At 36.4% G+C, this 13,242-nt stretch overlaps 1 protein-coding gene and 1 non-coding gene across 2 annotated transcripts; one reads left to right on the forward strand and one right to left on the reverse strand.

Moving 5' to 3' along the window:
* Window positions 1-367: 367 nt before the first annotated feature.
* Window positions 368-473, reverse strand: LOC125607725. The gene has a single exon (XR_007338796.1). It is a non-coding gene; the product is annotated as a small nucleolar RNA R71 (small nucleolar RNA).
* A 6,618-nt stretch (window positions 474-7,091) lies between these two features.
* Window positions 7,092-12,552, forward strand: LOC106439513 (amino acid permease 1). Its single transcript, XM_013880968.3, has 6 exons — window positions 7,092-7,616; window positions 10,097-10,190; window positions 10,288-10,502; window positions 10,659-10,801; window positions 11,641-11,868; window positions 11,955-12,552. The coding sequence occupies exons 1-6, from the start codon at window positions 7,271-7,273 to the stop codon at window positions 12,381-12,383; spliced, it is 1,455 nt and encodes a 484-aa protein (XP_013736422.1). The 5' UTR covers window positions 7,092-7,270; the 3' UTR covers window positions 12,384-12,552.
* The last annotated feature ends 690 nt before the right edge of the window (window positions 12,553-13,242 follow it).

The raw sequence follows: 13,242 nt of genomic DNA on the forward strand, positions 1-13,242 counted from the left end.
AGCAGCTCGACCCATTGGCACTTACGACCGTCCAACATTCATGGTCATAGATTGGGAATCCGAGCACCAGCTGTGGCAGCCAACAACTTTGAGATCAAATCATGACTCCTCAACGTGATCGAGAACAACAAGTATCATGGCTTGGCTCTAGAGGATCCATTTGATCACTTGGACAAGTTCGACAGCTACTGTGGGTTGTCAAAACCAATGGTGTGTCCGAAGATGCCTTAAAGCTCAAGCTATTCCCTTTCTCTTTGGGGATAAGGCACGTCAGTGGGAGAAGTCTCTACCCAGCGACTCCATCACCACTTGGGATGACTGCAAAAAAGCATTCTTGGAGAAGTTCTTCTCTACTTCAAGAACTGCTAAGCTGAGAAATGAGATTTCCCGCTTTCAACAGAAGAACTTAGAAGGCTTCAGTGAAGCCTGGGAGAGATTCAAGGGCTACCAAGCTCAATGCCCACACCATGTTTCTCTAAGGAGAGCTTGCTGAGCACATTCTACCGTGGTGCCCTTCTAAGTACAGGGCCAGACTGGATACAGCTAGCATATGTTCTTCTTGGGGAGACTGAGGAATGCAGAGGAGCTGGTTGACAACATGGTAAAGAGTGATGCAGTCTACAGTGGAGACCACGACAGAGGCAGTAGAACAGATGATAAGCAGACGAGGAAGGAGTTGAAGGCTCTACAGGATAAGATAGACATCCTCATTGCTGATAAGCTACCCAAGAGCAGCTGCACTTTGTTGTACCCAAGCCAAGAGACACCACCTGTTGTCCAAGGTTGAGGGTTAGAAGGTCAAGAGGAGTTGGTTTCATTAACAACAATGGTAGCTGGTACAAAAAGGAGCCCAACTTTCAGTACAACAACTACCAACAGAAATCCTATCCCAACAACCAACAGAGTGGTTATCCGCCTAGAAACAACCAGCAAGGCAGCTATCAGCCTCATCAAAACTCCTCGTCTAGTTCCTCTGCTCCTCAAGAGAGCAGCACTGATACCTTACTGAAACAAATCTTGGAGTCTCAGACTAGAAGTGAGAAGCATGTTGGTTATGAGTTGAAGAACCTTCATTCTAAGATTGATGGGAGTTACAATGAGCTCAACAACAAATTCTCACACCTTGCTTCTACAGTCAAGAATTTAGAGAATCAGTTTGCTTCCATGAACACTCACCAGAATCGCCAGCAAGGATCTCTACCTGGAAAATCTGACCAAAATCCCAAGGAGGCCAAAGCTATCACCCTTAGGAGTGGTAAGCAGTTACCTCCTAGAACCCTCACCAAGGATGCTGAGAAACTAGGTGAGGAGGTGGCCATCAACTTAGATGATGATGTGGTATTGTTGATGAGAAGACCAATGATGAGATTTTGGAGAAGATTATGGAAGCTAAAGGTAAAGGAAAGGTTGGAGAAGAGAAGAAAACAATACAAGATGGTGAAGCTGCTGTTCCAGCAAGTGAGAATTCTTATGTTCCTTTCCCCTATGAACCCAAACTTCCATTCCCTGGTAGATTCAAGAAGCAGCTGCTAGAGAAGTACAAGGCTTTGTTTGAGAAGCAAATGAGTGAAGCTCAGGTTGCAATACCCATCATCGATGCTTTCATGTTGATTCCTCAATACAGCAAGTTCCCGAAAGATGTTGTAGCTGCAAAGAAGAAGGAGATGGAAGGCATGATGATTCTTACCCATGAGTGCAGTGCCATCATCCAGAGGCTTGATGTTCCAGAGAAGTTAGAGGATCCAGGATGCTTCACACTACCTTGTGCTCTTGGACCTATGGTATTTGAGAAATGTCTCTGCGATTTGGGAGCTAGTGTCAGCTTGATGCCTTTGTCTGTTGCAAAGAAGCTTGGATTTACTCAGTACAAGAAGTGTAGACTCTCTCTGGTGTTAGCTGATCGTTCAGTGAAGTGCCCTGTGGGCATCTTTGAGGACCTCCCTGTGAAGATTGGAAGGTATGAGATACCTACAGATTTTGTGGTGCTTGAGATGGGTGAGGAGGCTCAAGACCCATTGATTCTAGGAAGGCCATTCTTAGCTACAGCAGGAGCTATTGTTAATGTGAAGGAAGGCACGATTGATCTCCATTTGGGTAAAGAGAACATCCTCCACTTTGACATCAAGGAGAAAATGAGGAAACCAACTGTGTTCGGGCAAGTCTTCTACATTGAAGAGATGGGCACTCCTGCTGATGTGCACCTTGAAGAGTTACCACCTGAAGATGACGAGGAGAGAGCATCTCCCTCTACTCATTCCCCATAGAAGGTAACCCACCACACTCTCTTGTATATACCATTTCATTTTTGCATATTAGTCTTCTTTTTGGTATCTCTCTCTCTACTTGACAACACAGAGACTGTGTAACTCAAGTTTGGGGGAGGTACCAAGTATTTGATCATGTTTGCTTTGATGTTGTTTCATGGAGTCATGCATTGCATACCTATTTGCATATAAAAAAAAATCAATCATTTAGTTTGCATCATTTGCATTTCTAGGAGAGTCTAAAGCATATATGTTGCATTCACTTGCATTGGGAGCAATGATTTTAAATGCCTTGTAAAGAATACTACGTTCCACCTGAGTAGCTTTTGCACCTCTCAAAAAGACTTGTATGTTTCGAGCCTTGAAAACTCTTGCTGAAACTTGTTGATTGCTGAAACTCAGTCTTTGAAGCCAACTACAACCTTATTTGAACTGAACGAACTTAATGCTTCTTGCTCATGGTCTCTTGTGTACTGAGTCATGGCTATACACACTTGAGTTGTCACATCCTTTATGTCAATCTTATTTTGACAACCTCTAGTGGTAGACCACTCCCAAAACCTTTCCCTCCTTTTAAGCTTTCATTGTTTGATGAGTGAGGCCTTCTTTGGAAAGTCTTACATGTGCATAATGTTGATAGTATCGGGAACGACAATGCTTGATCTTCATTCTTGTTAGATTGGACACTCGATTGTCTAGCTATAGGTGGGGGGGGGGTGAGTGTTGTGATTATGATTTGGGAGCAATAAAAAAGGAAAAGAAATGACTCTTTGTGTTTAAGTGAATTGTCTTATTGGGATAAGTAGAAAAACCTCTAGCTCAAGTTATGAAAAGTGCCCCCATCTAAAAAAAAAAAAGAAATAAAATATAAAAAGAAAAGAAAAAGAAAGAAAAATAGGGCTAGCAAAGTTGTTAGGAGCTAAGTAATGTTTTGAGGTTGTGGAAAATCCCTTGTAGATTTCAAAGAGAAGGAGTAAGTTCTTAGGATCTTTTGGTGAGAGATGTGAGTTGGGTTTGACATTTGGGAATGATTGTGTAATTGTATGTTTGGGAAAAAGATAGAACAATGGAGATTGAGCATTGTAAGCATGAGTTGATCCCTTTTTTAGATATATTATGTGCAATGTCAAGGCTACTTGTTTCGAGAGTAAACCACCTTAAAGATCATATATTTTGAACCTCTTGACTCACTTGAATAAAAGCCTTCCCTTACCCAGCCAAATGACTTGGACCAACTGACCATTTCCAAGAACTCACCTGATGTTTTGTGCTTAATGAATGTGAGAGTTGGTTGATTTGAATGTGTGGATGCTTGATGATGAGTGTAAGGGCAAAAAGAGTTGAGATAGGCCAAGAGAAGCTAGAGTGTAATAAGAGAGTGTGCTAGTTGTGTTTGCTAGTTGTGTTTCTTTTGGCTATGAGCTCTCACCTTCAAACCTCTCTGCCTATGAGTTCTAGAAAGTTTACTTGTGGACAAGTAAAAGAACAAGTTTGAGGGAGTTGATATCTTGCATATTTGCATTGTTTTATCCATTCATCCATGAGCATTTTTATCATATAGATTAGGATTTAGCCATGTCTAGGTTGTATTTTGCATTCATTGTCCTTATTAGGTGTTGGAGTGTGCCATGGAGTAATTTGAGATGTTTGGGAGCATTGTGATCCAAAAGGAGGGTGAAAGATGAGCATGGATGGAGGCCTTAGAGAAATCTTCTATTGTTAAGATTTTGTGGAAACACAGAATCTTGAGTTAGCTTTCTATTGGAAGTGGTTTCAAGTCATTTGGAGATGTGATAAAGGAGTTATGATCAATTTACTAGAAGCATATCCATCATGGTCGAGCATTACAAAGTGACCTTCCAGAGCGACACCATAAGGTAGCTCCCAACCCATAGCGACCTTCCAGAGCTACCCACCTACGTCACTCGCCTTTTCATCACTTTGGAGGCTAAAACATAGGCCTGGAGGGACCTTCCAGAGCGACCACCTGAGGTCACTCCCAAGCCCGCGACTTCCCAGAGCTACACCACGAAGTCTCTCTGCGTGTTTTGCTTGGACGAAACTTATGATTTTCCAGAGACCTTTTGGTCATTTGTCTTGATGTTTTACACTTTCTAAACCTAAGTTAAGTACTTTTGTAAGCCATTGGAGGCAGATAATCTCTTTTGTAGAGAACAACTAGTAAAACTTCTTTTGATTCAGATTTCATTGCGTTCATCTTGTGTTCTTGTTGATTTCTTATCTATTTCTCTACATGATTAATCTGAAATCCAATATGGGTTTAAGAGGAATCATGGAGATTAGTGAGTAATCACCTTTTGAATTCATGGGTTAGGGAGATCAAGGGTGATTAGGTTAGTTCTAGGATGTTTTAGTGTAGATCATTCTTGTTCCTTGCTAGTAGAGTATTCATAATGCATCTTCTGAGTTGGCCACTCAAAAGTTGATCAATAGGCATTTCCCACCTAAAAGGTGTTTGATGAAATGCCTGAGACAACTCTCCTAGGCTTTTAGTATACTTTGCCAAAGATATTTGTTGTTAAAGATGCTAAGATAGCTAATAGACTTGTTAGTAATGATTGCTTTCATATTATTCAACCAAAGACATTTGATGTTTGAGATATGTTAGCAAATGAGCATTCATCTAGACATAGAGCTTGCTTAGAATTGTGTCTAGGCTTAAGGTCGATAGTTTGATTGATCATTTGCCATCTTTAGTTCGATACTTGATCACCAAGGTCTAATCCCTATGTCCATGAGTTCTCTTTTCCCTTAGTCAAGAAAGTATCATTATGTTGTCGCTTTCTAGAATTAGTAGTAGTTTAAAACCCATCTAAATCATTGGTTGCATTTAAATTAAGTTAGTACTTGCATTCTCGGTGCTTTGATATCTCTCAGAACTGGTTCGACAATCTTTTATACTACATCATTTGTCTTAGGAGCTTTGAAAACTCCTAACATCAGTGTGTTGGCTCTTTTCCAGTTTTGTCTCTAGTTTGCTCCAGTCATTACTCTCGTTTTCACTGTGTTATGAATGGCGGTTTTCGTTCGTGGTGGTTTTCAGGCTAGATATGTTGGCTTCTAGTGTCTCATTTGTTCTTATCTTTGTTGAGCCTTCCCACGGTTTCAAGCAGATGAGGATAGTTTCATCGATTTGTTATATCCGGGTTGTACTCTTTTCCAGTTTATTGTCAGAAAATTATTTAGTTGTTAGATAGTGTTGGTTCCGGTTTGTTCTGGTTTACGTTGTTCTGAGCACACGAATGTGATTGACACGAAAGCTTCGTACTGTTATCAAAAGGAAGATATTAGTTATTAGTTTTGTTTCTTGGCTTAGAGATTATTTCAACTTCAGTTATGACCGTAAATGCAAGTCTTCTCAGGTTTTCATGTTGGTTTTGAGCTCAGGTAAGAAGCAGTTTTATGTTTCTATGATATGACGGCTCTTAGTTGGGAGCAGTAGGGGTGGGCGCAAGGCGGATACTTGCTTTTTTACGTATACTTGATACTTAGCTTGTCTTGAACGAGTAATGAATTTTTCAACTTGTACTTGACTTATTAGAAACGAGTACTTGTTGTTTTGAGTACTTGTCCAAAAATATGTTACTTACAAATTACATGCCTTGTTCGATTACTTGCTACTTACAAATATTTATTAATTACTTAGATATATTTTCAAGTTTCTAAAAATTACTTGATAGATAATATTTTTACGAAAGAAGGTTAGAAAAGTTTGTTTTATTTACTCGACTTGGTAAAAACACGAGAGTTATTTTAAATAAAATATTTGCACCTAATATAAAAAGAAGAAGATGGAATTCGATAAGAAAGTATTAATTACTTCTTACAACAAAGAAATATTTGTTTAGAGCTTTGAGTTTTATAGTTTAGTTATCATTTTTTTTTGTCGTGAAACAAGTAACGAGTAATATCAAGGCGAATCGTAATTTTTTTTTGTGATACTTGTTATTTGCCTTGCACTTGTAAGTAGTAAAACTCAACAACTTAATATTTGATTTGGCAACAACGAATACTTGAAAAAACGAGGCGAGTACGAATCAAGTAGCTGGTATAAGGTAAGACCAACCGCAACGGTAAGTCTGATATGGCTCGATTTCTTATGTGATTTTTTGTTTTTCTATTAGTTTTTTTTCTTTTTCTTCTAATTAAAAATAAAAAATAAACTAATCGTGGACCGCCACGTATCATAGGGTCCGTGACACAGTAATAATACTCCACTTGGATCAATCCTTAGGTTCGGACTTTTCGATTTCGATCCGGCACAGAAACCAACAAAATTAATATTTTAATATTTTTTTTTTTTTTTAAATTGCACCTACGGATTCGCGTTGCATGTGCTCTAAGTAAGTAATGAGTATTCATGTCTAACTCCAGAGAGTGTCTCTGTCTTCTTGCTTTTTTATCATGAGGCTATCGTATAGTATCTATACACTATTATTCTTCACTTGTTATGATTTTTTATTTATCTTTCACAGATTTGGTTACGTATTGGATTTTTCCATGTGTGAGAGCATCTTACCCGTCCGTAAGAAATATTTTGATATATAAACTAAAAAACAGTTTTGCTTAACATTATTATAGAAACAGATATGGAAAGTATATTGGAGATGTTGTAAGTGGGGTCAAAGTCTGGTCGAGAATAGTCACATATCCCAAGCCGCACTGAAAAAGAAGACATTACAAAATATATTTTAAAAAATAAAAGTTGAGACTGACACGTATTTACGTATACGTCTCGTTGGCATATATGCTACAATGACTACATTATATATATTTTTGGAATAAATTCAAGCGACATTATATTATATAGGCATACATATACAAGTAAGTCTATATATAAGCTACTCCTATTATGTAAACACAAAACTATTGACTATAACCAGACTTCTTCATTTACCATTTACTATCTCTACTTACTCATTTACTTATCTTCTTCCTCTCTCTTTCTTTCTTCTTTGCTTCTTCCTCTCTCTCTGTATCACACTATGAAGAGTTTCAACACCGAACACGAGCACCCCGCGGCGGAATCTGGCGACATCTACGCCGAGTCCAATCCTACAAAGAACATGGATGACGACGGCCGAGAGAAGAGGACGGGGACGTGTCTTACGGCGAGTGCGCATATTATCACGGCGGTGATAGGCTACGGAGTTTTGTCGTTGTCTTGGGCGATAGCTCAGCTTGGTTGGATCGCAGGGCTTTTGATTTTGGTCATTTTTTCTTTTATCACTTATTTAACTTCTACGATGCTCGCTGATTGCTACCGTGCGCCGGATCCCGTCACCGGAAAACGAAACTACACTTACATGGACGTTGTTCGTGCTTACCTCGGTATGTTTTTTTCTTGGTTCTCTTTTCACATTTTTATTGTAAAGGGGATTGAAAACTAAATTCACTTTTTATACCAACTAATATTTTCGTTTTCAAAAAGGGTTATTTACCAAATTTTCAATCATGTGAAAGAACTTACTCCCTCAGTTTCATCAAGTTAATGTTTTAGAAAAAAAATGTTTAGAAAGATAAGATAAACTTTACGTATTTTCTATGAAAAAATCATGAATTTTAAGAAAATTAATTGATTTTAATGAATTATTATTGGTTAAAAATTACAGAATATAGTGTCATGTGTTTTTAATATGAGTAAAAACACTAAAAAAAATCTATCATTGCGAAACCAGGGATTTTTTAAAGCATGATTCTGTTTTTTTTTTTTAATATGCATCACTAAATTAGATACTTACTTTGTGTGGTATTTAGTTAGGAGGATGAATCTTGTATGTGCATCCGATTGGTCGTGCTAGGATTGTAGATATAGTAAATAAAACTTGGGAAAACTGTTTTTTTAGAGCAAAAAAATAGTAACTATGTCCCTTTAGACTAATCTATATTTTGTGTCATATTTTCCTATAATACCCTTTAATATTTATGAAAATAATTTTAATAAATAGTTTTACAAACAAAAAAAATTTGGAAAAATAGTAACATTTGTTAAAATACCTATATGAACTTAATGGTATATTTTCCAGTTATAAAAAAGTTAAAATTATAAATTTCAGATTATGTTCTAAAAAAAGTAGAAATGACATTCTACGAAGTAGAAAACGAAATCTACTTTTTTCATTGAATCTACAATGTTTAGAATACGTGATCTACGTAAATAGGAGTATTCTACAAATATGTAGAATACACATTCCGCGCTTAACCTACCATTCTAAAGTTCTTAGAAATCAAAATCTACACATTAATCTAATTCTAAAACATGTAGAAACCGACTTCTACAGATTTACTATAAATCTAAAACATGTAGAAATCAAATTCTAAAAATTACTATAATTCTACAAAACTGTAGAAATTGATTTCTACATATTAGTTGTATTCTACGGATAAGAAATCAGTTCCTAAAAATATGGAAACAAAATATTTGAGAATATTCACTTTTATATTTTTTAAAAAATCGATTTTTTAAAAAAAAAAAAAAAAAAAAAACGAAAAAGAACAAAAAAAAACGACAAATCGAGTTTGGGTGAGAATTTGATTTTCTCCCCCTTTGTTCATGAATGGGAAATTAAGGATTTCGTCCCAGAGAAATCGAGTTTAAAGAGTTGAAATCATGCTTAGTCGGTTCAAATCAAGTGGGAATCAACCCGGATATAATCATACAAAACCAAAAAAATCGATTTGGGATTCTTTCCTGGGCACGGGATCGATCGATCTATCCTTAGTGGATCGGTCGATCTGTAAAGAATCGACCTTCGCCGATCGAGTGAAATGGACCAGGTCGATCAGTATATATTTCGCGTTTTTTTGTTCTGAATAATTATCGGGATCGATCGATCCACTGTAACTTGTAAAGCTAGATCGATCGATCCCGCTTGTCGAACTCATTATTTATCTTTTTAAAAAAATTACAATTTTAAGGGCATTACTGCCATTTTTGAAAAAATTAGTCTAATAGGACATAAAGTAGTACAGATTAGTCTAAAGGGACATAGTTACCTTTTTTTTGCTCTAAAAAAACAGATTTAAAACTTTAGATTTCCAACCATTTTCTTTAAATCCCTGCCAATCTGTTTTGTTAGAAAGACAGTGGATTGTACTTACTACAACTGCTCTATATCTTTTTAGTATTAAAATTTTGACTGAACATAGAAACAATGGTAACTGTCCTTTTAATTTCAAACTATACACTATGGTCAGTGAGATGAATAATTAGGCTGTTTTTCACAAGGATGATAATTTAAACAATATGAAAGTATGTTGCCTTGTTCAATAAATTTGAGATTTTGTTCTCACGATTGGATGTAATTAGGATTGTAATGTAGAAACTCTATAAATTAGTATTTAAATAATTGATAAACATTAAGAGAAAAACTATGAATTCAAAGTCCTACAAGTTCTATAGTAAAAGATTGACTTCGATGTAAGTGTGGTAACCGTCTTTAACTTCCAAATTTACTATTGTTGTTGAAATTATTACGTAGTCTGAAACTTTCATTTTATCTTTCAATAACATCTTCAAAAAAAATTCAATATATCGATAAAATTTAATACTACTACTGTTTAGAATGATCCAAAATTGCGTAATCCGAGGAAAACAGGAATTTAATATGTTTTGACGTATGAGGCAGACCGTTTTGATAGTATTAGGAGCATTTTTTTTTTAGGAACATTGTTGGTTTAGGATATTATCTATAGTCCCGTGGAGTATTTTGTTTTTGCTTTATGAAACAGAAAATAAATTAATAGCTTTAAAACATTAGTAAATAAATAATAGCGGACTACGTAATATTTTCATTATTGTAAATCCACAGGTGGTAGGAAAGTGCAGCTGTGTGGAGTGGCACAGTATGGGAATCTGATAGGGATCACTGTTGGGTACACAATCACTGCTTCTATTAGTCTGGTGTAAGTCAACTACGCGTGAACATGTTATTATTACTCTAAACCCGGTTACTATATCTACAGTAATTTTTTCACTGACGTGGTTATGGTATTTGCGCAGAGCGATCGGGAAAGCAAACTGTTTCCACGATAAAGGGCACCACGCAGATTGTACTTTGTCGAGCTATCCGTATATGGCGGCTTTCGGGATCATTCAGATTATTCTTAGCCAAATCCCAAATTTTCACAAGCTATCTTTTCTCTCCATTATGGCTGCGGTTATGTCCTTCACCTACGCAACTATTGGGATTGGTCTAGCCATGGCGACCGTCGCAGGTACATAATAAATATAGTAGCAAAATTGCAATTACTAAACAAATCAACTGTTGTAACAGTTTATAGACCAAGTGGTCCACCATTAGTAAAAAGTAAATGAAATAAGGCATAAACAAGATTACAAAACTAACGGTTAATATGTTACGATATATAAAGGTGGGAAAGTCCGTAAGACGAATATGACGGGTACGGTGGTAGGAGTTGATGTAACCGCGACTCAAAAGATATGGAGATCGTTTCAAGCGGTTGGTGACATAGCGTTTGCATATGCTTACGCCACCGTTCTCATTGAGATTCAGGTAAGTGTGTGTAATTTTTTGTAAGATGCAGGTAAGTTATCAATCAAATCTTTAGTGAGTCTTTGATAGCTTTGAATATGAACCTGTCAATAGTATTGTGGTTAGAGATAATTGACAATTACAGTTACAATCAAATTCCGTGTGTACCACTTTTCTTTGCTTTACTCAAAAGAGTACCCCCTCCGTATTCTTTTACATGACGTTTTATAGTTTACACACAAATTAAGGCAAATTGTTACAAAGTCATTTTTATCCTTTTCATTAATTGACCATCATCTAACGTAACACATTATTCGATATTGAAACTCGAGTTTGTTGACTAGAAATATTAACATGAGGGTAAATAAAGTCATATTTTATCATATTGTGCATAGTTTTTTGAAAACGTCAAATATAATGAGACAAGAAAAAAAGTCTAAAACGTCATGTAAAAGAATACAGAGAGAGTAAAAAATAAGAGAATCTGTCTTTTAGCTTAAAGGCATAACATGTGCATATTAATGACAAGAAGTCGCAATCAAAGATATTGTCAATCTATTCTCCACATCAAACAAATGAAATAATTCTTGTCAACAGTGTCACCAAGGCCGAATCTATTCAGAGGCTGATCAAGGATTAGCTTGAGTGGCCATTTCAATTAAAGTTCAGTTAGTTCTGATGGTAAAGTTGGTTGGTAATATATTCAAGGTGCAGAGTTTGAACCCCCATTTCTGTATATTATAACACTAATTTTTTTTATAAAAACGGTTGTAGGGCCAAAAATAAAATTAGTTGCTTCTAACTGTAAGAAATGTGGATTTTGCATACACTAACTGGTGAAAGCTTAATAATTTTTGCAGGATACACTGAAATCTAGCCCAGCAGAAAACAAATCTATGAAAAGAGCAAGCCTTGTGGGAGTATCAACCACCACTTTCTTCTACATCTTATGTGGTTGTTTTGGCTATGCCGCATTTGGAAACAAAGCGCCTGGAGATTTCCTCACAGATTTCGGGTTTTACGAGCCCTTTTGGCTGATTGACTTTGCAAACGCATGCATTGCTTTCCACCTTATCGGTGCTTATCAGGTAAAAAACAAAAACAAGAAAGAGAGAGGTTGGTTTTTGCACAATCTATCTGTTCAGCTAATGAAAAAAGAAACATGATTTTGCAGGTGTTTGCGCAGCCGATCTTTCAGTTTGTTGAGAAGAGATGCAATAGAAACTGGCCTGACAACAAGTTTATCACTTATGAATATTCAGTAAACATACATTTCCTTGGAAAATTCAACATCAGCATCTTCAGGTTGGTGTGGAGGACAGCTTACGTGGTTATAACAACTGTTGTAGCTATGATATTCCCTTTCTTCAACGCCATCTTGGGTCTTATCGGAGCAGCTTCGTTCTGGCCTTTAACGGTTTATTTCCCTGTCGAGATGCATATTGCACAGACTAAGGTTAAGAAGTACTCTCCTAGATGGATTGGGCTGAAAGTGATGTGCTGGGTTTGCCTGATCGTATCACTCTTAGCTGCTGCTGGATCCATCGCAGGACTGATAAGCAGTGTCAAGACATACAAGCCTTTCCGGACTATCCATGAGTGAGTGAGTTTCAGATCCATGAGAGAATAATAAAGTTATGTAGTAGTTTAGTCTTTCTTCGTAACTATTTCTTTGTATAAATCCAATGAGAATACTTTGCTGAAAAGCTACATGAAACTCTGTATCCACAGCTCCCAATCTAATACATATGAGCCTATAACAGCTCTTGCAATTTTGATTGGTCATTTATAACCATAAGAGAATAATACAGATTTTGAACAGTGACAACTAATTTTTATTTATTATTATTCTTTTTTTAACATTACTGGTTCTTATAAAAGTGTGCAAGTCGAACATCCAAATCTTACAAAAGTGGAGGTTAGTGTCTACGACAACATTACTATTCTCGGTGTAAAAATCTTTTTCTAAGGCCCTTGTGTTTTGTTAGTGACGTCACTAGTAAAAAAACAGGCCACAGCCACGTTAATTTTCGTGGGTATGACCAAATCTTCGTGGCTATACGGAGCAGAACTACGAAACACAAAACATACGCATACGAGCGTAGCAAAAAAGGCGCATGTCAAAAAACGTAGCAAAGTGCCACGTGTTGCTACGAAACTTTGCTACGGTTTGAGATAAAACCTGCATGGTAATGTGCAACGGTTTGATACAAAAGGTAATGTAGCAATAAGCTACGGTTTGCTACGATTTCTTTCGTGGCTAGTTTTAATAATTATAAAAGAAAATTAAAAACAATTATAAAATACAAATTTGAAATTTCTATAAAATGCAAAATGTGAATTAAAAGCTAAAATACCACAGAAACCGAAATATAATACATAAGAGTTTCAGTTTTAAACATTCAAAAGATAATACAACTGGAAACAAAGTACACAAAAGATTGTAGCTTAATACATGAACT

The sequence above is a fragment of the Brassica napus genome, chromosome A3 (genome assembly GCF_020379485.1).
Source record: "Brassica napus cultivar Da-Ae chromosome A3, Da-Ae, whole genome shotgun sequence".
Classification (NCBI taxonomy): domain Eukaryota; kingdom Viridiplantae; phylum Streptophyta; class Magnoliopsida; order Brassicales; family Brassicaceae; genus Brassica; species Brassica napus.

Excerpts from the sequence above, each read along its gene's own strand:
- LOC106439513 (XM_013880968.3), top strand. The coding sequence starts at position 7,271 with ATGAAGAGTTTCAACACCGAACACGAGCACCCCGCGGCGGAATCTGGC. Across the intron at positions 7,617-10,096 it reads CGTTGTTCGTGCTTACCTCG|GTGGTAGGAAAGTGCAGCTG; the intron begins GTATGTTTTTTT and ends GTAAATCCACAG. Across the intron at positions 10,191-10,287 it reads ACTGCTTCTATTAGTCTGGT|AGCGATCGGGAAAGCAAACT; the intron begins GTAAGTCAACTA and ends GTATTTGCGCAG.